The sequence below is a fragment of the Antechinus flavipes genome, chromosome 1 (assembly GCF_016432865.1).
Source record: "Antechinus flavipes isolate AdamAnt ecotype Samford, QLD, Australia chromosome 1, AdamAnt_v2, whole genome shotgun sequence".
Taxonomy (NCBI): Eukaryota; Metazoa; Chordata; class Mammalia; order Dasyuromorphia; family Dasyuridae; genus Antechinus; species Antechinus flavipes.
The window spans coordinates 469918600-469943936 of record NC_067398.1 but is presented as its reverse complement, the minus strand read 5'-3'; the positions used below and the strand labels follow the sequence as shown (position 1 = coordinate 469943936).

Below are 25337 nucleotides of genomic sequence, written 5' to 3'. Positions count from 1 at the left end.
GATGGCTCTGCAGGGGAAAGAAAGGCAGGTGACATTGCCCAGTTCTCTTACTTCACTCCAATTCATTTGCATGTCACAGCATTACCTCCTCATGCTCCTCTTCAAGAATGGAGGACAAATATCACCAGCTTGTAGAAAGAAGCTTTGTTTTGCATAGGTGGAAGGAGTTCTCAAAACAAATAATGATCTTAGAATTATTGAAGTACTTTTGGTTCTCTAACTCTTGACTCATAATTTTGAATTTGAAAATGTTTTTTCCTATTTAGTCATTTCTTTTTGTTACTTTTTTTTTTTTTTTTGTAAACCATTAGATACTACAGTGGCTAGAACATGAAGAACTGACTTCAGTTTTAGCCCTAATACTTATTATCTATGTAACTTTGGGCAAGTCACTTGACATATCTGCCTCAGTTTCTTTATCTACAAAATTAGGATAATAATAGCACCTACTTGTCAGAGTGGTTGTGAAAATGACAGATAATATCTGTCAAGTACTTTGTAGACCATAAAGCATTCTTTAACAATAACTGTTATTGTTATTATTGTTATCCATGATAGTGTCCTTCTAGAGTCTACAGGGCACATAGGCCCTCAACCAAGATACTGTTCTACTTGTTTTTGATATATACATAATCCCTTTGACCCTGGACTTCCATTAGCTAGTTGAGAGATGGTAATAATATTCTCTGGTTTTAAAAGCCAGCTTTTTTCTTCTTCTTTTTTTCTTTTTATACTTTCTTTTTCTTTTCTTTTTTTTATTCTTCTCCTTGATTTTTTTTTTCAGAGTAGGTAAAAGTATATTATTCTAAATTGAATGTCTAATTTTATATTTTATTATATATCATATATAATAATATATTAATTTATATATATTTGTATTTCATATTATTTTATACATTTTATATTGGTTATCTTATACAAATGACAGGAATTCATGAAAAAAAAGAGGAAAAAAACAAAACAAAAACCTTGACCCATGCTTCATAGGAAATATGATTCCAGGTTTTAATCACTGTCCCCTTTCTAAGATTTTTTTTTATTTTGGTAGAGTCTAAGAATAAGAAGCTATGAAACTACCCTATGAATGACAATTTTCCAAATAGACAGAATGCAGATAGTAATTGCTGATAAAATATTGACACATTCAGAGTCCCAGAAGGCATAGAATATAGCTTTTAACACAATTCCCATGCTTGTGTGAATAGTTCGAGCCTTATAAAAGTGTCAAGATGATCAGCAGAGCCTATATGGTTTGGACCTATAGAATCATGTTCACTTATTGTGATGCTTTCTGAATAGGACCAGCCTTGATGATATTTGCTGTGATATTTCAGTAAATCTCTACTTTTATCAATATGGCTATTCCTTCTAATAATATTGATTATATACCATCCATGCTGTTTCATTCTATGCAGTTTTTTTTTTTTGTGTTCTTGTATGTATAGATCCTCTTACCTGTCATAATCAGAACCTTTCTTGAATTCCTCTAATATCCCAAGGACATTAGGTGAGCTTGGGATTGTTCATTGGCTATTTTTTATCTCAGATGACTAATCAAGTCATTTATCTCTCTGATGATATCTTTTACAGTTTCTTTTGTGCAGTTGTTACTGATACTGATCAGTTGATACTGATACTGATATTGTTATTACTTATGCCTACCATTTCCTTCTCTATTGACTTTTGTTTGAACCTTACCTTGAATTCTGTGGCATTCCATGATTTGTACTTGTAAAATATTACAAGATGAATATTGTTGTTAAAAATATGTACCTTTAATTAAAGAAAAAGTATCAGGTTATCAAAAGCAGTTCCAAAAGACAATTCAGCCTACCCTTTTCCTCATTGTTCATTAACCTTGTTTGTTCATGATAAATATATTTCTGAAACAACTCTGTAGGTGGTCCATTGATCTTATATGCAAATCATACTCTGGGCAACAGACATTTTTCATCCATTTGGTTTTTCTGGGGTGAATATTTTAGCTATACAATTTTAAATGTTTACTATTTTTATTTAGGAAATTCTGAGGTACTCCAAGAAACCTTTAGAAATCCTTTATTTTTATAGGGTAGATTTCTTCCATTCAAACTCTGAATTGTAAATCCTGTAAAATGTTAGAAAATATTTTATGAGCATATCCTTCACTTGATATTAATAAATGGGATATAGCTAGACTCTGATATATTTGTAATTAGCAATCATAGGATTGTCTGATAAATTTATTCATTATTTCAAAGAATCACATATTATTTTGACCTATTTTTGTTGGAGAGACTTTTGGAAATGAATAATTTGCTATATATTCAACTCCAGGGTTCTATAAATAAAAACCATTTTATCTATATTAGCCTTTATTAGTGGTAGCACAGTACAAAGTCCTGGGTCAGAAAGACTCAGCTTAGGAAGTTCAAATCTGACCTTGGTAGCTTATTAACTATGTGATCCTAGGCAAATCACTTAACCCTGTTTGCCTTAGTTTCCTCATCTGTAAAATGAGCTAGAGAAGGAAATGGCAAATCACTCCAGCATCTTTTCCAAGAAAACCCCAAATGGGATCATGAAAAGTAGAACATGAAAAACAACTTAACAATTTAGTCATGAGAATATAAATGAATATAAGCCAGAAGAAAAGGAATTCTACATACCCTGCAATATTAAGTCTCATTACTGACTTGTGAATGTATTTTTTGCATCCAGAAAGGGTAATTTATATGATGTTTAGGGAGAGTTTTGAAGAAGTCAAGATTATACAGTCCATTGTATCAAAAACAATGTGAAAACCTTTAATTGCTATGAATCAGGTAATGGAAGTCATTCTGATCTCTTACATTGACATATACTTAATTCCTAAGTTATTGACTGCATTCAGACTATTAAGAAATTGCTCTTGTTATTTATTATTTATGTAGTAGCAGAAACGTATATGATTTTTCACAGCTGTTGAGATCTCCAAAGACCTGATAATCACAGTATGGTAATATATGAAACCTGTCCATTTAAAAAACAAACAAACAAACAAACAAAAAAAAACCCTTTGCTTTATCACAGAAAATGACTTCCCCTATTACAAAACCCTATATACATGAAGATCTTGAACAATTGAACATATCACTAAAAGAAAAAAAAAAAAAACAATTGCACTTGATCAGAGATATTTGCTATCAGCATGAGGTGCCAAAACAATAATACAATTCTTAAAAAAAAAAAAAAGTAGAGCGGCAAGTATTTTCTTTCAGATTGAAGAGATTTTTTCTCTTGCTTTGCATTGGCATCTCTTAGAAGGCCACAAGCAGTTTTGTTCGAAAGACATTTTACAGTCAATGTCCCCTTTTAGGAAAAGCAGAGCACCAGGGGGTTGGAGGAGGCAACATTTGAAGCCATAAGAAAATTACATTTTGAAAAAGTCATTTGATTCCTACAGCAGTGCCACCCTGTTTCTTGCATTCTCAAGGCAGCGAATGGATTTTATTGGAATACCATCCACGTGCAGCCTGCTGCTAAGAATAAAAAGGCACTTTCTGGTAACTATGCAATGTGGAGGAAAAGGATTTGGCAAAGCATTGAAATGGTGACAATAGCAGATCTTAGTGTGTGTAGCTGAACATATGGTGAGTTTCAGAGAAGAAAACAAGTGACTTTGTGTGGATGACATCCTTAAAAAAATCTTTATTTCAGTTGGCAGGGGAAAACCGATGGGAACATCTGCAACAGCTAGCCAACAGGAAGAAAAGGCCAGAGAGTTGGGGAACCAAGTAGAGGCAGCATCCCAGTGCATGGCCCACAGCCCATTCCACACTCCAGCCTCAAGTAAGTTACAATTAATACTGAAATGTACTAAGATGCTATATTATTGGGTAGTTATATCTGTCTGAATAGAGGCTTACCTGCTGAGAAATATAAGGGGGATAGAGCAAATACTTTTTTACATAGCAATTCTGTTTTTTTTCCCCTTCATTGAGTCTCCTTTGTGGCAAACTAGAAGGAAGACATTCAATGGCTTTTTTGAGAGGATGACATCACATCACATAAATTCCTTTGAAATCATTGTCCACATATAAATCATAAAATATTTATCTCTCTTTAGAATTCAATATTCATTTACCTATTAAGATATATTCTTTTAAGTATATCACATATTATAACTGCTATATAATGCCCTAAGATAGCTTACCTGTATTAAATGATTTTGTGAAAAAAGAAAACTTAGTCATCCCTTAAAATAACAACTAACATTTATGTCAATTAATCATTCAATTAGCATATATTAAACTATGTGCCAGGCACAGTGCTAAGTGGTTGGGATACAAGAATGGGAAAAAAATCAGTCCTATTCTCAAGGAGCTCAGTTTAATGGCAGAGACAACATACAGTGAAAAACAACTTAACAATCTAGTCATTAGATAAAAGGGAGATAATGAACAGAGGAAAGGTAACCACATTAAGAGGGACTGGAAAAGGCTTCTTGTAGAAGGTAGGTCATTAGCTGAGGCTTGAAGGAAACCATGAAAGGCAGGAAGTAGAGATGAGGACAGAGAAAATTCCAGATATGGGAAGCAACAAATAAAAATGCTCATTTGAAAGATAGGGTGGTGTTGTGAGGGACCGCAAAGAAGTCAATGTTATTATATTGTAAATACAGAAAAATCAAGTACAGTGTAAAAATGTTGGAAAGGTAGGAAGGAGTCAGGTTATACAAGGCCTTATAACCTAACAGGTGATTTTATATTTTATTTTGGAGATAATAGGGAGCCACTGGAGTTGATTGGATTAGGGAAGTAACTTGATCAGACTTGTATCAATTCAACAGCTGTAGTATGGATTGGAGTGAGGAAAGACGAAACAGAGAGAACAACCAGTAGACTATTGAAATAATTCAAGTGTGCAGTGATGGTAGCACTCTCAGAGGAGAGAAAGGGGAATACACAAGAGATATAATGAAGGTAGCTCTTGATACAATAGATAAGAGTGCTAGGCCTGTAGTAGGGAAGACCTTAGCTCAAATCCAGCCTTATATACTATCTATTTATTTGATCTGCCAATTAAGACATCATAAACATTAGAGAGAGCATTTTTAGTTGAATAATGTATTTGGAAGCCAGACTACAGAGAGTTAAGAAGAGAATGAGATAGAATGATGTAGAAGCATTGAATATAGACAATCTTATTAAGGAATTTAGTCACATAATTGAGAGAGGATTTTGGTTGAATGAAATAGGTATAAGGGAGTATACTGAGGAGGTCCATGAAGAGAGTTGAGTGGTGGCAGCCAGGGGTTAAGGATCACTGGGATGGGGAGAATATGATGGGTTGGTAGTTTGCTAACAATTGATGAATGAGTTCAGGTAGGTCATCATTATCCACTAAGGTTCAGCCTGGGAGTGCAGTAGGCAGCAGTGGATAGTAAAACACTGACCATGTGCTTGATGCTAATAAATGCTTGAGATACTTATACCAAGTGCTTTCTCTTACTTGAAGCCCATAACAACTCCATGCTTAATTGATATTTAGAGAAGCTAAATGATTTGTTCATGAGCATGCAACTAATAAATACTGGTTTCCTGACTCTATGTCCAACACTCTAATCACTGTCATATCTCGGAAAAACAAAACAAATCCTAAACAATCTTGAATCTGCTTCCTCTTATAAATGCAGAGATTAAGGCAGAAACAAACTATTCTAGGTGCCACAATATTAAATCTCCAGTCTCTATTTTGTACATCTGGACTCCATTTTGCTTTTAAATGTATTATGTTACCCTTTACTCGGAAGGGTAAAATACATGCCATATAAGACATTCAGATTGGGTCAGGTGGCCTAGTACAATAGCATCTCAGAGCTTTATACCTTACTCAGAGATAAATTATTTTGCATTCCCCAGATAAAATTCAAAATGTTTTCTTAAAGTTGTGATCTGTGCTAGAGTCCAAAGAGGTCCATGACTATATTTCAGGTCATGACTAGATTAGTTCAGAAAGATATTACATTTTTTTTTTCTTACTGACCTCTAATTGAAATTTATCATTTCCTTCAATTACTTAAAAACATTGTATTCAGAGCAGGGACTTATAGACTTCACTAAACTACTCAATGCATCTGTGACACAAGAAAGATGAAGAACTTCTTCCCTAGGCAATCTTTTCCCTGTGTGTAGAGGGACAGACAACACAGTGCATCTTACTGGCAAGCTTGGACATTTTTTATGGTACCTACCATCTCTTCCATCACTGCAAAAGAAACCCATTTTTGCTGTGTTAAACAGTTTTGGGCCTACACTCCAGGATTATAACAAGAGTCCACTGAAGTCTGTTAGAAAATGGAATGAGACAAAGTATTTCTCAGGAACATGAAGTCGTTTTCTTAAAACTTTTTACAGAAACCATGAAGTGCTAAAGCCCCAGTCAGGTTGGGCAGCACAAAATAAATGTAGGATCTTATTGTGAACAGCAGGGTTGGTTGAAATTACTTCAGAATGAACACTTTTCAAATTTTATGACTTATGTAGGTTTGTCAGCTGTGACAAACACTGTTTCAAATATGTTTTTGTCTTGGCCTTTGCCTGGAGTGGAGACGGTAATATTTTTAATAAGGTAGGGCAAGGCACTTCTGAAAACCGACTATCTAGGCCTTATGATGAATTTAAGCCTTTTCAAATTAGGGTTCTTACAAAGAGCACAAATTCTAGAAGCTCAGAGGAAAGCATAAGTCATATGTCCACTAGAACATAACTTCCAGTGGCCTCTATAATATTACCTATGCTGAAAGGACACTGGGCATTGAAGTCAAAGAGTAATGAGAAAAAAGCTAAGTATTCACTGTGTGTAAATATGTTAATGGATATTATTTTAGCAAAATTCTTTTTTAAGGCAAATTTATTTTCCTTAAAATTTTTATTCCTTAAAAATCCACTTAAGGAAAATACCTTTAACTTTCTAATAGCAGAACAGGTATCTGTACTGATAGAGGAAATTCCTCCGGAGATGGGATGTGACAGAAATGGTGTGTGTGTGTGTGTGTGTGTGTGTGTGTCTGTGTGTTTAAAACAAGGTATCACAGGTCCAGTTTTTAAAAAAAATCTAGCAATTCCTGAAGGAAGAGAGAACTTAATTGAAAGTCATATTCATTAAAGTTCTTTTCTTTTTAAATTTCCTTCTTTTTATTATATTTTGAATTTTGAGTTTGTCTTCTTTCCTTGTGTGTATATAATCATATTATACATACTTCCATAAATCAATTTTCCTTCATAAGTTCTTCATAGATAATTTGAATGTTCAATAAAGTCAGAATAGTTTAGTCATTCACAATTAATCATTGAACAATATTGCTATTGCTGTATACAATGTTCTCCTGGTTCTGTTCCTTTCACTCTAAAAAGATTCTATTCTTCAGGAAGATGCATAATTATTATTATTTTTTTTTGATTTTCATACAGAAGGTTGAGGCAGTGTGGTATCGTGAAAAATATTGTATTGGAAATTAGGCCGAGTGAGTTTTAGTCTAGTCCTTTCTTCTCTTTTGTTTTGGTGAGTCACTTACCACGTTTTGCATTATGTCTTTAATAGAATAGGTGCTTAATTAATTTGTGTTAAATGAATGAGCAAGACCTTTGAGTCTTTACTTTCTTCTCTCGAAAAATGAGGGGGTTGGTTGAATGATTTCCAAGGTTCTTTTCAGCTTGAAAATTTTCTGCTTCTTTAATTCCAAAAGTGCTTTTGAAGAGCTGGGAGGAGTGGAAATGTTTGCCTTCAGTCATCCATATTAATTCATTCCAAAGGATGGGTGCACATGACAAGGCTCTTGCAAAAACACCACATTGGATTTTTGCTCAAACCATTAGTTTCTTGTGAATTTATACATGGAAGATTAGAGAAGAAGTACCTAGGTTACATGGCTAGCTTTTTTTCTCTTAGTCAAAATAGTTTGTTTGCCTATTTCTGCCTGGTATGCTCACATTGAAAACAAATGGTACCAACTTTGTTTTCTATCTCTGTTATTTATCTACTTTCTGTCTCTAGTCTGGCTTCCTGTAGCATAAATGTTCTCCTATGCTGCTTATCCATTGCTCCTCTGAGCCCTGGACAACATTCTCAGTTTCCTCCCTCCTTTCTTTCTGAACTTCTACCTGCCTAATTTTCAGATGAAGAGGTAATACCTGGCTGCCTGAGAAAGTTGTTTGAGGGGCCATAGGATGACAGAGACTTTGATCATGAATTTACGGCAGGAATGAATTTCAGAGGCTACCTAGTCCAGTCATTTTATTTTTCAGAGATTAAATGGTGTGGCCAAAGTCCAAATGAAACTGGAAGAAGGATATTGGGTTCCTGACATACAGTTATGTCCAGCAAGATATAGGTTAGTTATCCCATATATGGGATCAAAGCATTATAGGATTTTGACCTGGAAGAGACATTGGAACTAAAACTCTTATATTTTATAGAGGAGAGAAATGAGATCTAGATGAATTACATAGTTAATAAATAAGAGGATTGAGATTCAAGGCCAGATCCTCTGATTTCAAATTCAATGATTTTTATACTTCATAGAGTATGGAACAAAAGGAAGAAAAAGTTTGGTAAGTCACGTCTCTTGGCAAACAAAATATTTCATTATTTTAACAGGAATTATTCCTCATGAAAAACTTAGTGATTTTTGTAGGAGAATTGAATTAAATGATATGGCAAGTAAATATCTTTTGATTAGTTAAATACTCCAAAAATCTAGATTATCATCCCTGAGGATACTCTCTATATTTACACAGATAATTATACTTTAGTATAGTAGTATCATTATGACTATGTCAAGGATCCCTGTAGGTTATGTATTGACTTAGAAAATTGAGAATATGGAAAAAAGTAACGTGGCCTAAACCTCAAAAAGCAGGTTGGAATTGGATTGCCAACAAAGAAGGAATTCTATTTTGGCCTAAAGACAATAAGAAGTTATTGAATTTTCTTAATCAAGGGAACAACATAGACATATCACAGCTGGAATAGTATGTTCAAATGTGAGTATGACAGTTGAAGAATGACATTGATATTCTAGAGAATATGTAGAGGAGTAGGACCAGTAAGGTGAAAATCTGTGAATGATGCCATATTAAAAAATGCTGTGTTTGGAAGAAGTGAGGGAAAATGGTAGATAGTTAAGATATGATCATGTGGATAGGGGATCAAATTTAACTTTGTAGTTCCAGAGATCAGAATTTGGTCCAGCAGATTGGAGCTATGGGAAGGAGTTTTTCAATTAACATCAAGAATAATTTTTTTTGATAGAACTATTGAACAAGAGACTAGATTATCTCTTCAGGTTCTAGAGTTCTCATAATGAAAGTATTCAAGAAGACACTGGATAGCCAATTACCAGAGATTCTGTAGAAAAGATTCTTACATTAAAAAAGAAGATGAGCCAGATAAATTCTAAGATCCCTTTGCATACTTGAATCTGAGAAACATACTTTAGAAACCTGTGCTATCATTAGCATGGGTACTTTGGTCATAAGAGATAATTACAATACTTTTTTGACTTAGTAGAATGTATTAAAAATAATTGGGACAAAAATATATTATGTTGTTGCCAACTTTTAATGAGCCTATCCCAACTTGCCTGGGATGGTCCCTAGACAATAATCTGTCACTGGACCTGAATTTAAAAATGTCCCATTGTCCAGAACTTTAAGATGTTCAGCTTATCTAACCTTTTGACTAAGGGCTAACTCTATTCCATGATAAAGCATCAGAATTGGACTTTAATCCTATACAAGATTTTAGAAAATCGATTCACATTAAGACTCAGTAGTAGCAAGATAGATTGAATTCATTTGTGGAGATAGGAATATTAATTTTTTGAAGATTTGATATTCATTAAAACTGTATGAATTTATATCTGGAAAATAGCTTTTAATAGGAATATAACCCTAGATGAGATTAAAAGACATGGATAACTTTTGCATTCACCATAGATTTCTTTGATTAATATTTGGTTGATGACTTAGTTTTTTATTAACTTATCCTAGTTACCTTGAAAAGTGCATATGATGCAGTCTTCATCTCCTGTTTTATAAGAATGTGACACTTAGGATACTTAGAAAAGAAGCTATACAAATTGTTCAATATGTTAATCCAACATCTATTTATTAAGAGACTTTTCTGTGTAAGTTACTATATACTAGGTACTTCCCAATTGAGGAATGTTCTCAGAATCCTTTAGTTGCAGCCATCCCATTGCCTAAGGGAGTAAATCCAAACTCAATGGCACTTGTGATCTGGACAAAATACAACTTTCCAGCCATATTTCCTATTTTTTCCTGACCCACATCACACATTCTCACTATAAATTATTTCTTGAATAAGTCCCATAATTTTTTGTTTCTATGCTTTCCTCTTTCACTTAGGCTTTCCCTTTCTGGAAGGTCCTCCCAATCCTGTGCCCAGCTCAGTTTCTCTAAATGCTACACATCCTTCAGAGTTCATTACAAATACCACCTTTTAACAAAGCCTCTTCTTTGTCTCCTTCAATCAGATGTGATATTTCCTTGCTAAAAATACTCAAAGCATTTGATTTGTATCCCTCTAATGGCACTATCCCATTCTGAACACAATTCTGCCACTAGATTAGAAACTCTTTTGGGAATTTAACATATGTTTTATGAGATTGACATACTATCAACAATATGTCAAATGGAAGAAACGAAGGTCTTAAGACCAGTTAAAAGGTAATTGCAAAAATCCAGGTAAAAAATAAGGGTCTGAACTAAAGCGGTTGAAGAAAGAAAGGAAGGTACAAATATAAGAGACAAAATGCAATTATAGGACAACTGGGTAGTATAGTTGATAGAATTCTGGACTCAGAGTTAGGAAAACCTCAGTTTAAATATTATTTCAGACCCTCGTCGGTTTTGTCATGTTGGTCAAATCATTAAACCTATCTCAAATTTCTCATTTCTGAAATAGCATTTATCTTACAAGGTTGTTGTAAAGCTAGAGTGACATTCTTATTATGAAGCATATTGCAAAATTATAAATACTATATAAATGCCAGCTATTATTAGTCACTGTGTAATTAATTAATTAAATAACTAATTAATTAGTCACTATATTTTAATAGAGTCAATAATATTTTTGGGCTTTGTCACTACATTTGAAAATATTTGGTGTCTTTTTATATGGAATTTTTAAATCTTAAAAGAGAATGAATTGGTTTTATATTATATTAAAACTTTAAACTTCACATTTCAGCAAACTGGCTAAATCAGCCAGAACTCCCTCCTTCCCTCTCTCTCTCTCTCTTTTTCTCTTTGTGTGTGTGTGTGTGTGTGTGTGTGTATGTTTGGAAATCATGGATTTTTAGTACTTTCAGAGACTTTAGGGATCATATTCACTTTTTATATGAAATGATTGTTATTTGAGGTGACTATCATTTAGGTGTTATCCAATGGGTATAGTATAAATAAATAGTAAGTATTAATAAAGCCTTCCTAATTCATAGTTTTTACTAATTTAAAATACTGACCCTTATGTATATGAGTAAGTATATAGCTGATATAATTGGCATCCTGAACAATAGCTTGATCCATTCTGAATAGTTTTCCTATTATGTTAGTTTTAGCTTAATTCATTGTTTTTCATATCATTTAACATTTTATTAAATGCTTGTTATATTGTAAGGCCCTGAAATAAAAAGACAAAACCAAATCAGCCCCTGTTCTCCAAGGGAACATTTATATTTCTAGATTGATTAAGAAGGGAAAGGAAGGTCTCGATCACATAATAAATAAAAATATAAGAAAAATCAAAGCATTGTCAAAAGTAAGAGAGTGCTAATAAATGGAGAAATCAAGAAAATATTTATATAGAAGATATATGACTTTCGAAGGCAGCTATAAATGCTAAGAGCTTGTATAAAGAGGGAATGTAGGTGACAGCCTGTACAGTAAGTAGCATGGGAGTGGGGCGTGAATTTGGAAAACACCTAAGAAGGTGATTTGTTTCTAATGTAGATTGAATGAAATGGATTAATATGAAATAAGTTTGGAATATGGGAGCCAGATTGTGAAGAGTTGAAAATTTAGACTTAAGGCTTTTGTATTTTGCCTTAGAGATAGTAGTGAAATACTGAATTTTTCAGCAGATGTAACATGGTCAAAATATAAATTAAAAATAAGAATAATAATGATAGTTAGCATTTACATAGGCTTATCATGTACCAGGCACCATGCTAGGTATTTTACAATTATTATGTCATTTGATCCTTATAACAACCCAGGAGATAGATGCTATTATTATCCCCATTTTACAGATGAGGAAACTGAGGCAAATAAATATTTGTCCAGAGTCACACAACTATTAATTACCTGAGGTAGATTTGAATTTAATTTTTCTTGACTGCAGGCTGGAACTTTAACCAGTATATTACCTAGATATCTTTAATAGCTAATCTAACTTCATTAAAAAGGAAGGAGACTAAAAGCAAGGGAAACAACAAAAAAAAAAGACTATCATACAGTTATAGTTTTGTTTACATATAACTGCACTGGTGAAATGGAATTATAGTTTATATTTTCCTCGAGCTGTTTAAATGATTTAAAAAACTTTTCTGTAAGTGTGGAGGTTAGACTAATTGGCTTCTAAGTTTACTTTCATTTCTAAACTCTCACCTGATGACCATATAAAGTAAATAAATTGAGCAAAATGAATCTGACAATTTTCTTTCACCTATTTTCTTTAAAGACAGTGTTTGGGGTCTCAGATTTTGCTTTTAATGAAATTGTAATACAAAGGAATTGCTGCCTCCTTTAATTTGGACCCTATTTTTATTATTGTAGGCCAAGGTTATATTAGTTTTTTCAGCAGTGATATCATATACTAGGATCATATTAAATTTCTTATTGATATTCTGTCCATGATCCAAGGACCAGCTTTCATGATACCTTTTCCATGAAGCATTTTATGAATCATAGATCATAGAAAATTAATTTTAAACAAACACCTCACACCATATGTCACAGCAAGCTCTAATAGATATATGACTTATGGTAGAAATAAAAAATCACATCATAAACACAGTAGAGGATACTAGAAGGAAATACCTTTCTTAACTTTGGATCAGGAAAGACTATTTGACCAAAGAAAAGAGGATGACAGAAGATAAAATAAACAGTTTTGATTACATAAAATTAAATTCTTTTAGCCAAATGAAATGAGTACATCAAAATCAGAAGAGAAATAATTAACTAAAATTTAATTTTTTGACTAACTCTCCCCGATAAAAGCTTATGATCCAAAATACGTAAGGAGATGATTCAAATAAGTAAGAACAAGAGCCACTCCCCAACAGATAAACAGTCAAAATATATAGCCTAGTTCTCAAGAGAAGAAAACCATGTTATTAACAACCACATGAAAAAGTTCATATCACTAATAAAAATGACCTGAAAATTACAAGAACTACGAGACTGTTTCATACTCATTAAATTAGCAGATAATAAAAATAGAAAATGTCAGTTGTTAAAGGTACCATAGAAGGATAGAGATAGTACTGTCACAATTTGGTACAGTTATTCCTGAAGGGAATATGGAACTATGTTGGCCCAGAAAAATGACTATTAGACATATACCCCAAAAAAATCATAGAAGAAGAGAAAAATCCATAAATACAAATATTCATAGCAACCCTCTTTGAAATAGAGAAGAATTAGATATAGCTCATGTATTGGGCAATGACAACAAATTATGGTACTTGAATATAGTAAAATATTATTGCATCATGAGAAATGATATAAGAGATAGATCCATAGAACCCTAGGAAGACTTGAATGAACCATTGCAGAATGAAGAAAGAAGAACCAGTAGAAGAATTTATTTATTAGCTACATTATTAGAAAGGAAAATGACTTTCAAAGATTTTAGAAGTTTGATCAATGCTCTTCCTTCTCACTCTGGTATACTAGTTTCCTGAGCTTCGTTTCAACTTAAATGTTATCTTCTGCAGATAGAGTTTCCTAGTTCTTCCAATAAACAAAAGCTTCCTTTTTGATATTATCATTTTTAAAAATTTGATTTATTCACTGACTTTGATAGTATATATCTTTATAACACATACAGAGAGAGAGAGAGAGAGAGAGAGAGAGAGAGAGAGAGAGAGAGAGAGAGAGAGAAAGAGAGAATTATTTTCATATTTTCTATCCCATTAAAATGTGAACACTTAGAAGGTGGGGACTGATTTTATGCTTCTTTTTATTATGAGTTCTTAGCACAATGCTTGTACATAGTAAATGCTTAATAATTGTTTTTAACTGACAATGCAATGACCTATTATGATTCCAGAGGATTGTCAAAGAAGCATGCTTTCCATTTTTGAGTGACTATGCTAACATGTTACAAAGTAGGACTTTTATTTCTCGAAGGGAAAAGAGTACTCATGATAATGATGAAAAGAATGAAAAAAAAGGAAAGAATGTTCATAAAGCACTTTAAAAATGCAGAGAAGATAACAGAAAGATTCGGGGGAAATACAGACAATTGGGATAACTTTACCAAAATCTCAAATAAATTATACATCATTAGATTTATATTTTATATATAATACTATTTTCATGTGAAAATATTTTTTAATGTCTGTCATATTCAGAGTGATAAAAAATTAAAACATGACCTATTAATAGGTTATACATACAATGTTAAATCTGGGAAGAAATTTTAGATATCACTTAATTCAATGCCATACTTTTTCAGATGAGTAAAATGAGTCCCAGAGAAAAGAACTGCTTTGTTCAACAACACATAGGTCTAGTCACAGAGTCAAAGTTTAAACCCAAATCTTTTGACACCACAGTGTTTTGCCTTTAGCTGAAAATGCTCTATCATCTGATTTTATATGGTTTTGTACTCCTGTTATGGACTTGTGTATTATTTTACTTAGTAAGTTAACCATATAAATATTTATCTCCCACTACATCATAAGATCCATTATAAGAGGTATTATAGCTTATCTGTTTTTGTATTTTTCTTCACATTTAGCACATTTTATCACACATAATGAGTGTCTTAATAATTGCTCAAGTTCTTAATCACAGATTGGCAGTAGTAAAAATTTCAGTGAGTAATGAATTTAGAATGAAAAGAAAATATCTTTTCTTTTTACATAGTATTTTCCTAAAGAAATCCTGAAATGTGGTCAGCCAGTCTCTGTCTCAATACCTCTAGTGATATAAAACTCACTACCTTCAAAAAACAATGCATAGTGTTTGGATAGTTCTCATTACTGTAAAATTCCTTTTTATTTGTCCTGAAAACAAGTTACTTCAGTGTTTCATCTCTCTTAGTTTTTGCTTTTTGGACAACATAGAACAAATATTTGAAAACAGCATTATGTCTCTTTTTATTCTTTCTTTCTCCAGGCTAAATAGCTCCAGGTCCTTGTATGATATGTTGTCAAACAACTCATTTTCCTAGACACCTTTGCTGAAAACAATCTAGTTTGCCCATTATTAAAGTAGCATGTCCAGGTGTGAACTTGACACTGCAGATGTAGTTCAATGGGGTTACTACTTCCTATTATAGAAATTCTACTTCTATTAATGCAGGCTGGTTGCATTTGATTTTAGTCATATCATGTTATTGCATTTTAAATCTGTGATCAAATACAACCATCAGATCTTTTTTTAAACATGAATTCTGGTTAAACCAAGCCAAGTCTTCAACACTGAGTACACATCCAATTGATATTTTGCTTCTCTTGTAAGAGAAAACAAGTCTGTTCTCTCCTATACATGACAACCTGTCTAATATTTCAAGATAGCTGTAATATTTTCCCTTAGTTTCTTCTTGTCCAGGCTGTTCTTTCTATGATGTAGATCATAAAAAAATCTTATCAAAGGGTTTATTTTCATCCATCTTAAATTTCTTCTTGCTGTTCTCAACCCAGGATTCCAGCCTGTCATGATGGTTTTGAAAATATTCCCATTCATTTCTTAGCTTTTTCTCCTAGCTTTGTATATAACTAATCTTATCAGCAGATATTTTATATTTTTCAGCACTTGACACAGTGCCTGGTATATAGTAGGTACTTTATAAGTATTTTTGGATTCATCAATTGATTGATCAATGCAAGTTGTTAAAGGTGGTGAATGGATTTGGCTGCCTGTTCATATTAGGTTTAGCAAACTTGGGATCTCAGCATTGTGAAATACACAGGGAGAGCATGCCTTTTCGATTTTCATGTCCTTCACTCCTATGCCTTTGTATACATTTGAATTGGAGTCTCAAAAAGTAATTTTATTTACAAAATACAGTATAGATTGATGCAAACCCCCAGGTTTTCAATTGCTATTTTAGGTTTCAATATAAATCAACTCTCTTGATCATGGTCTTGCTATTTTGACGACATCTCCTTATTGCTTAGGTTTCCCAGTGGTGCTCTTCCCTTCAGACTGACCCTAACCTTGACCTAAGCTATGAATTGGTGGAATTAGTTAGTTTATTATATATTTCTCTGACTCATTGTCAAAGACAATTGAGACAGTTTTTGGAATTAACATGTTGAATTTAGTACATGCTTTAAAAACACAAAAGCAAAATGCCAAATAAGTTATGCATAATCAGATTTATGATACCTAATCCCTGTCCCAGAGCCACTATAGGATGGCATGAAGGGAAAATGAATCATTACTATCATATGATTCGTGGTGAATTAAAATATTCTGTCACACCAACTGAAAACATTTCTAAGCAATTGGGATGAATGTTATTTTGAATAGATTTTAAACAGTGAGACCTCTGAAGGAGAGCTCTGTGAATTAATCCAGAATTCCCATAAAATGCTTTCTCAATATAGAATATTTTTAGCCCTTAGTCAACAAAAGCCTCCACTTTTATGATTCCCCAGAAGGAGAAATTTATAGCTTGAGACTAATGGACTTCTGTTTGTTTCCAAAAGATCACATCACTCGATTATATTCATTTTTAATTGGGAATGAGATAAATTATAATACATTGTTCTACTTTGCAGATCATGCCATATTATGTTATCAATGACTGTAACCCAAGTAGAAAGTGCCCTTGTGCTCTGACTTTTTACTATAAACAGAAGAAATATTTGATTGTACTGTAGCCTTTTGTAGTCATATGAAGTGGAAACTAAAACTGCCTAGTTGAGATTACTACTAACCCTACCAAGTTCAAGGAGAATGGACTTGCATAATATCTGAGAGTAAATTAACCACATTAGGAAATGTCTGATTCTTTTTTGGCTACTAAGTTTTTTTTTAATATTTAGTAAGTTATTATTCCAATGTACCATAGAATTATTTTTACAAGTATACACACACACACACACACACACACACACACTACACACACAGAGACACACACACACAGACACACTTATTTCTAATGGGTAGTTACCTCTACAGTGAGAAGAAAAGAAAGAAAAAAAGGGAAAAAGAAATTTACAGCATAGCTTTATATGTGTAGAAGAAATAGCAAGTTGTACATAATAGATTCATAGTTTCATGTACAACTATCTTTTTTATTATACTATTATTATTATTTTATTAATTATTATTATTATATTATTATATATAATATTATTATAACATGGTTTTCTTCTCTTGAGAACTAGTGTATATCTTTTGACTACTTATTTTATTATATTATATTAATAAATACAATATTTATTATATATAATATTATTATTAAATATTTAATATGTTTATTATTAATATATATTACATAATTTTATTATATACAAGGCAAATACTTGTCTTATTCTGTAAATTAAAAAAAATATAATTAAAATACATTGCTTTTTTGCTGCTTAACTGTAAGAGTTAATGTTGCTCCCTTGGAATATTTGATTGCTGGTTTTAGTAATCACAGAACTGATCTTGGAGCAAAGAAGACATGGATTCATGTCCCATCTCTGCTGAATGTTGATTATGTGACCCTAGAAAAGGTATTTAACTTTTGTAAGCAATTCCAGACATTGCAAAGTAGATGGTAACCAGTATTGAAACTGGAAGTTCTTTCATTTGTGTGTTCCATATACCAGGAAAATCATAGATTAAGTCTATTTTTTCAGGCAACTATCAACCCTTAAAATATGAATATTATAGTGGGCAAATAGGATTACCACATGACTTTTTTTTGAAGATCCTTTATAGTTCTTTGACTCACAAATGAGAGGTACAAATGGTCAAATGATCAAAATTCAATACTTCATTCAGTCAGTTTTTCTAGATTCTAAGACAATTTAATTGCTACTGAACTTTAAAAATCACCATTTTAAGTAAATGTACATTTACTAGATACCTATTGTATGCCAAGAACTGGGGATACAAAAAGAAGGCACAAACAGTCCTTGCCTTCATTGAGTTCCCATTCTAAAAGAAGAGACAAAATGTAAATAGCTAAGTCAGTATGTGATATATACTGTATATGGAAGGTGATATATACTGTATATGGAAGGTAATTTTAGAGGAAAGACACAAGAGAGAGTAAGAATGGAAGGAACTGAGAAAAGACCTCTTGTAAAAGCCTAGATTTAATTTGAGACTTAAAGGAAGCCAGGAGTTGGCAATGTAGAAGAACATTCCAGGAATGAGGGACAACCTCAGTTTATTTTAGTTCAGCAGATAGAGCGAGAATTTACTGTAAGTGGAATACCATTGGAAGGGCTAAGGGTTAGCTATGACATTATTTTAACTATCTTTGAAATTTTAATTAAGAAGGGGATTTTGAAAACATTTACAAATAACTATAACACAAAATAATACATAAAATACATGAGAGGAGCAAACAAAACTTTAGTTAAAATCCAAAGGAAAGGTTATTATAAATTATTATCTTCTGTCCATTCTGCTGGGGCAAGTCTTTATATGCTTGGGATAGACATCCCACCTTCAACTCACCAAAGTTTGAGACCTCTCCATCTGCCAAAATGATTACTGTGCATGCTCCAGATTCTTGCAGCCAAGTTGAGAGGTGAATGAATCAGGTGGACACCAAAGGTAGAAAGCAGTCCTGAAAAGGGCTCAACAGGTATCATACCAGATATATCAGTCTTCCCTGAGCAATCCTATATTCATAAAGAGAAAATTAAGGAAACTATTAATAAATTGTGGTCATGTCCAACTCTTTGTGACTCCATTTGGAGTTTTCTTGGCAAAGATACTAGAGTAGTTTGCCATTTCCTTCTCTTGCTCATTTTATAGAAGATGAACTGAGGCAAACAGTTAAGTGTCTTTCCAGGATTACAAAACTAGTAAGTATCTCATACTGGATTTGAATTCAGCTCTTTCTGACTCCAGGCTCCACACTTTACCATTTAAGCAGCTGACAAGAAACACAAAATTCAGTAGACTTCAAAGATGAACAGCATCTGTTGTGAGAGAATTCAGCAGATATCACATCCAAATAGCAGCTCTGAATAAAACAAAGTTGGTAAATGAAGGCCAGTTTATTGAAGTTGAAGTTAGAAATATGTTTTTTTCTAGAATGACTATAGTGAAAGAAAGCATCACAAAACTGACATAGATTTTGCAATAAAAATTAATTTAGTTAACAAACTACATGCCTATCAAACATAATGGATGACAAGCTCAAGACAATACAATTGCCATTTGCAGGAAATCATTATTATCATCATCAGTGTATATGCTCCCACCATGACAAAAGTATGTTGAAGATACATAAATTTTCAAAGAAAAATTTTATGAAGATATGGAGACCCTCATCATCAATGGGCCAAAAGATGACAAACTAATAATTCTGATTGATTTTAATGCAAGAGTAGAGATAGACTACCAGACATCACAGGGAGTAATTGGGAGGAATACAGTTGTAAATAGCGATAGCAATAGTCACTTATTACTGAAGATTTGTGCATCTGATGAGTTTCTCATCACCAATGTTACCTAAATGCAATAAAACTTCATGGATGTACCCTCATGGTAAACACTGGTATTTAATAGACAATGTAATTGTAAGGAAAAGAGATAGACAAGATGTTAGAATTAGGAAGGTGTGTGTTAGGAAGCGCTGAACTGATCATAGACTTATCCTCTCCAAGGTAAATATTCACATTCTACCAAAGCAGCAGCCCCAAGGCAAGATGATTACCAGAAGGCTTAATGTCAACAGCTCAGAGTCTTCTCCAAGCTGTACCAGTTTGTTGCTAAGCTGAAGGGAAAATCGAACCAAAACACAATTGGTAATAGCAGAGCAGAAAAGGAATTGTCGACTTTCAGAAATTTGTTGTGTAGCACCACATTTATTCTGGATCAGAACACTTAGAAATGTCCAGATTGATTTGATGAAAATCATCAGAAATTCAGAAGTTAAATGAAAAATGAAAACTCCACAGGATGTATCAGCAGGATAACTCACCAGTCTCTAAGAAGGTACTGTTTAACTCCATTAAAAGTAAAGTTCAGGTGAAGTTTAGAGATTCAGGATTGTTGGATCAGTAAGAAGGGAGATGAAATTCAGTTTTACTCTAACAGTAACAATCCAAAACACTTTTATGATGCCCTGAAGACTATTTATTGGCCAAAAACCTATGGTGTATCTTACTTCCTCAGTGCTGATGGAGCCCCATTGATTAGTAATAAGGACATGACACTGGAGAGATGGGCTGAACACTTGTATGGTGTTCTCAACAGACTATCATCAATCAATACTAAAACCACTGACCATTTATCTCAGGTTGGAATGAATTCCTCTTTACTGAACTTCCAACTGAAAAAGAGGTTTTCAATGCCTTTTGTATGGTAAAGTGCTTGGTACTGATTCTTTTCCAGTTGAGATTTATAAGACAGAAGGTCCATTACTTATACAAAAGCAGATGGAAGTTTTCGGGTTTATATGGCAAGAGGAGGTCATCCCCTTCATTACCCATCTCTTTAAAGGTAAAGGCAATAGATTGTCCTATGATAATTACAGTGGGATCTCTCAGTCACTCCAGGAAAGTTTTTTTTTCCAGTCATCCTTAATAGACTGATTCTTCACCTGGAAGATGGTCATCTACCTGAGAGTCAATATGGATTTAGAAAAGGATGAGCAATAGGTGATATGGCATTTGTTGCCTGACAAATCTAAGAGAAATTTGAGCGGCAGAACAGAGGTCTGTATGCAATGTTCATTGATCTGACCAGGGTCTTTTATACTTTCAGTCATCAGGACTTGTAGAAAATTATGGCAAAATCTGGTTGCCTGAAGTTCATCAATATTGTATAAGTTTTATGGCAGTATACTTGCAAAGATTATGAATAATGGAAAATGATTTTGTGCTTTCTCAATCACCAATGGAGTGAAGCAGGGCTGTTTGCTTGTTCCCATGTTTTTTTACATTGACATTTTCAGTGATGTTGATAGACACCTTCAACAAGGATGAAAATGGCATTACACTGATGGTAAATTATTTAACTTGAAAAAGATGCAAGCCAAGATTAGAGTGGTTGGAGATTGGTACATGTTTTTTGTTTGCAGATGGTTGTACACTTCTGAGGCTGAAATGCAACAAAGTATGTATAGATTCTCTGCTACTTATGCTAATTTTAGCTTAATAATTAATCAGCACCACATCATTCACATATGGAATCACTGGTTATAGCAAATGGAGGAATATTGGATGTTGTGGATAAGTTCAGTCACTTTGGCAGTGTACTTTCTAGGGGTGTATACATAGATGATGAGGCTGATGTGTGCATTGCCAGAGTTAGTTCAGTTTTAGGGAGGCTCCAAAGGAAAATGTAAGGTAGAAGAGTTATTAGACTGCCAATCATACTGAAAGTCTGCAGAGCCATTGTGCTGACCTCATTGTTGTGTGTCTCTGAAACCTGGACAGCATACTGTGACATTCCAGGAAACTGGAACATTTTATGGAGAACTTACACAGGACAGGCACTCATGTGAAGGCCAAAAGAAGTGATAGAAGGACACTTTTAAAATCTCTCTGAAGAACTTTGGCACTGATTGTGAGACATGGGAGACACTGGCACAGAATTGTTCAACATGATATTCCCACATCAAAGAAAGCACTGTGCTCTTTTGAGCAAATGCAGTTGTGCAACACAAGTTGCACAGATTTAGAGACATCTCCACTCCAAATGTTCATATGAATTTCTTGTGTCCAAATTGTGGTAGAGTCTTTTGAACTTGTATTAATCTGAGCATCTACAATTGGTTACACTGCACCATGACTCCAACATAGTAATGTCATTTTGATACTTTTCAATAATGAAGGACAACAACCAATCAATTAATCATCTGTGAAAGGATCCAAGAAGCTACATAGACCAATTCCTTCACTTTGTATGAAAATTCAAGAGGAACTTTGAGAGTTCTTGCTGCTTCTAAAATGACTATTGCCTTCTTTGATTGGTCCCCTTGAATATTCACATGATAGCACTTCTTTTAAGAATATATTAATTCAAAAAGTTCTGGGATACATTTCATGAAAATACTTTGAAAAGAATTGGATAAAGTTGGCAAATAGACCACTGGGTCTTGGAGTTAGTATTCGAACTTAGTACCTATATGTGTTTGTGGAAAATCATGTTCTCTTCCTGAGGATCAATTTCTCAGTGATAAAATTCAAAAAATTAAAAAAATTGCTAAGATGTCGTGGAGTTATTTTGAGAAAAGTACTTTGGTTTATAATTCTTAAATATTCATATCTTGTAGTATCTGTTGTGTCCTGCTGCCTATACTTCCCCATTAGACTAAAAGTTACTTAAGAACACAAACGTCATATATATATATATATTATACACACATGTTTTATGCATATATGTGTATATATATATATATAATGTATAATGCATATATAATATATCTCCTGAATAGTGTGGGATAAGCACATAGTAGGTACTAAATAAAATAAAAATGTGAATTATTAAAAGGTAGACAATTAAGAATGTTAGCTGACAGAGATCTACTTTGTTCATCTGATACATAGATTGATATGTCCCCAAGAAACAAGGAAATTTATTATTCTATTTGAGAACTACAAGTATGAAAAATATTTTTTTTTTGGTGTCAAATCCATTCAGTTTTATTCTTCAGATTTCCTTCTGGTAGAAAGAATTGCTGCTGAGAGAGCATGAGATTTTTAGACCTAGGAAGGGCCTTTGAAATCATCTACATCTCATTTTGTGAATAAGGAAATGAAGAGTCAGTCAAGTGAAGTGTCCCAAGGTCACTCAGCTAGTGGCAGATTTGAGACCCAGGTTTCTCAATTCCAATGTTTGTGCTTTTTCTATTCTAGGGCATTGCTTTTATTCTATTCATTTTCTGAAAAAGATATTTTATTATCTCTACCTTGCTATTTTCTATTTCTCATCTAAATGTGCATCCTTCTTTTCTGTTACTGTCTTTGGTATATTTTAGTACAACTTAAGAAAGGATCAATTGGAAAAGACAGGCTGAAAGAATTTGTCCAAAATTGCATTAATGTTCTATACAGGGAGTAAAAGTTGACTGGACATGTCAGCTGTTCATTGCTCATTGTCACCTGTACAGGCAGGTGACTTTACCAAATATGAATCTTAAGAGATAAAAGAATTCACAAACAATCTCCAAGAGCTTTCCTGGAATAGTAATAATAGATTCCTCTCAGTTTTGATGTCATCAGGCTCCCTTATGACAAAAGACATAACTAACTTGGTGGTTCATCTGCTCTGCTATTAATGTTACCTTTTGTCATTGTTCCCACAGCAGAAATCCGTAATACTTCCACCACTGACAGGATTCTTCTCTCAGATGATGAATGGCAGGTGCTGGTGCTGACAGGAAACACAGGGACTCAAGCCAATGTTACCCTCTGGGTATATGGAGACAAGGGAGTTACTGGACCACTACTTCTTGGCAAGGATAATAAAGAGCAGCTGTTCCTTCCAAGAAAGGAGGATGAATTTCAGGTAGACAGTAAAAGCTGGCATTGGCATTGATTTATATACCATTTAAAAATATACTTCTGTCATACAGGGGAATAATTTTTTTTATTTTTTATGTTATTTATATAACATAAACTTATATTTCAGGATTCTCCTATAAATTACCATATGTCTGTTAAAAATAGTTGAGGAAATACAATTTCTTCCTTGACCAGCATATGCAAGTCACACACACACACACACACACACACACACACACACACACACACACACACATATGCACACCATCGTCAATTTAGGGGAAAATGTTGGAACAAATCTCTTTTCTTAAAGAAGGTGGTATTAGAGTTGAAATTGAGTCCAGAAATGATCAATTTGAGGAAAGCCCACCTGGACAGTAATTAGAACAGGGTTTGGTGAAGACTATGGACCCCTCAAAATAATTTTTGAATGAACAAAATTAAATACTTAAGATTACAATTATGGAAATAGCTATTAAGATCTATTTGCAAAGAAGTTCATAAATTCAAAATTAAGAATTTCTGCTTTAGAAAATCTGATGAATTTTATGCTTTCATATGAAATATGATTGTCAACTAAAAGTTATTTAGCTATATCTTTCTCCATAGGATTGTGACTTATTGGAAGGGGTTCAAGGTTCATTACAATTTCCCTCATATCTTGGCTTGATGGTGGGCATCACTAACTTGGATCACCATTTGACTGCTGCTGCAACTTCTGCTAGTCCTTTGCTATTTAGTTGGTCAGTCAGTTGACAATCATACATTAAGTGCCTACTAAGTGTCAAAACAAAAAAAAAAAAAAAACCCGGTCCTGGGGATAAAAAGAAAAGACAAAAGACAGTATCTGATCTTATGTGGTTTGCTATATTCCTTTTAATTTACTGTCAGTCCTTTGTTGTTTGGGGTATTTTGGTACACTGATAAGAAATAAATTTCCCCTTAAAATTGTTTTTTTCCATTCAATCCAGCATACATTTATATTGTATCTGACACATCATAACAGACAACATTCAAAAATGTTCTATCTTGGAGTCCCAGGACGCTTGTTCCAGTGTGAGCTTTGTTATTTTCTACCTATATGTTTGTACCTGTATGTTTTGACCAAATCATTCATCTCCCAAGTTCCCTTCTAGTTCAAAATAGATAATACTCAATGTTCTTATGATCCTTTTAGCTCTAGAATAACAATCTCATAATCCTGCACCCTGAACTCAGTGAGTTATATGTTTAAAACACTGTGATAAGTACTGGAACAGATAAAGTTTAGATGAGACCTAGTTTTTGCCCTCATAGAGCTTATAATCTTTTAGGGAAAAGTGATACGAAACAACTGTAATATAAACAAGCCCTTCTCCACACCATGATAAGTGCAACAGGGAGAGGGAAAATAAAGATTTCTCTGGTTCTAAAAGGCCTTCCCAGA

At 33.3% G+C, this 25337-nt stretch overlaps 1 protein-coding gene across 1 annotated transcript in view; it reads left to right on the top strand.

The window, feature by feature from the left end:
* LOC127546725 (lipoxygenase homology domain-containing protein 1-like) overlaps window positions 1-25337 on the top strand; it is a 407210-nt gene that overhangs the window by 98514 nt on the left and 283359 nt on the right. Inside the window, exons 17-18 of the mRNA XM_051973697.1 lie at window positions 3679-3810; window positions 23713-23915. Coding sequence (XP_051829657.1) covers window positions 3679-3810; window positions 23713-23915 — 335 coding nt within the window. The remainder of the gene's footprint in view (window positions 1-3678; window positions 3811-23712; window positions 23916-25337) is intronic.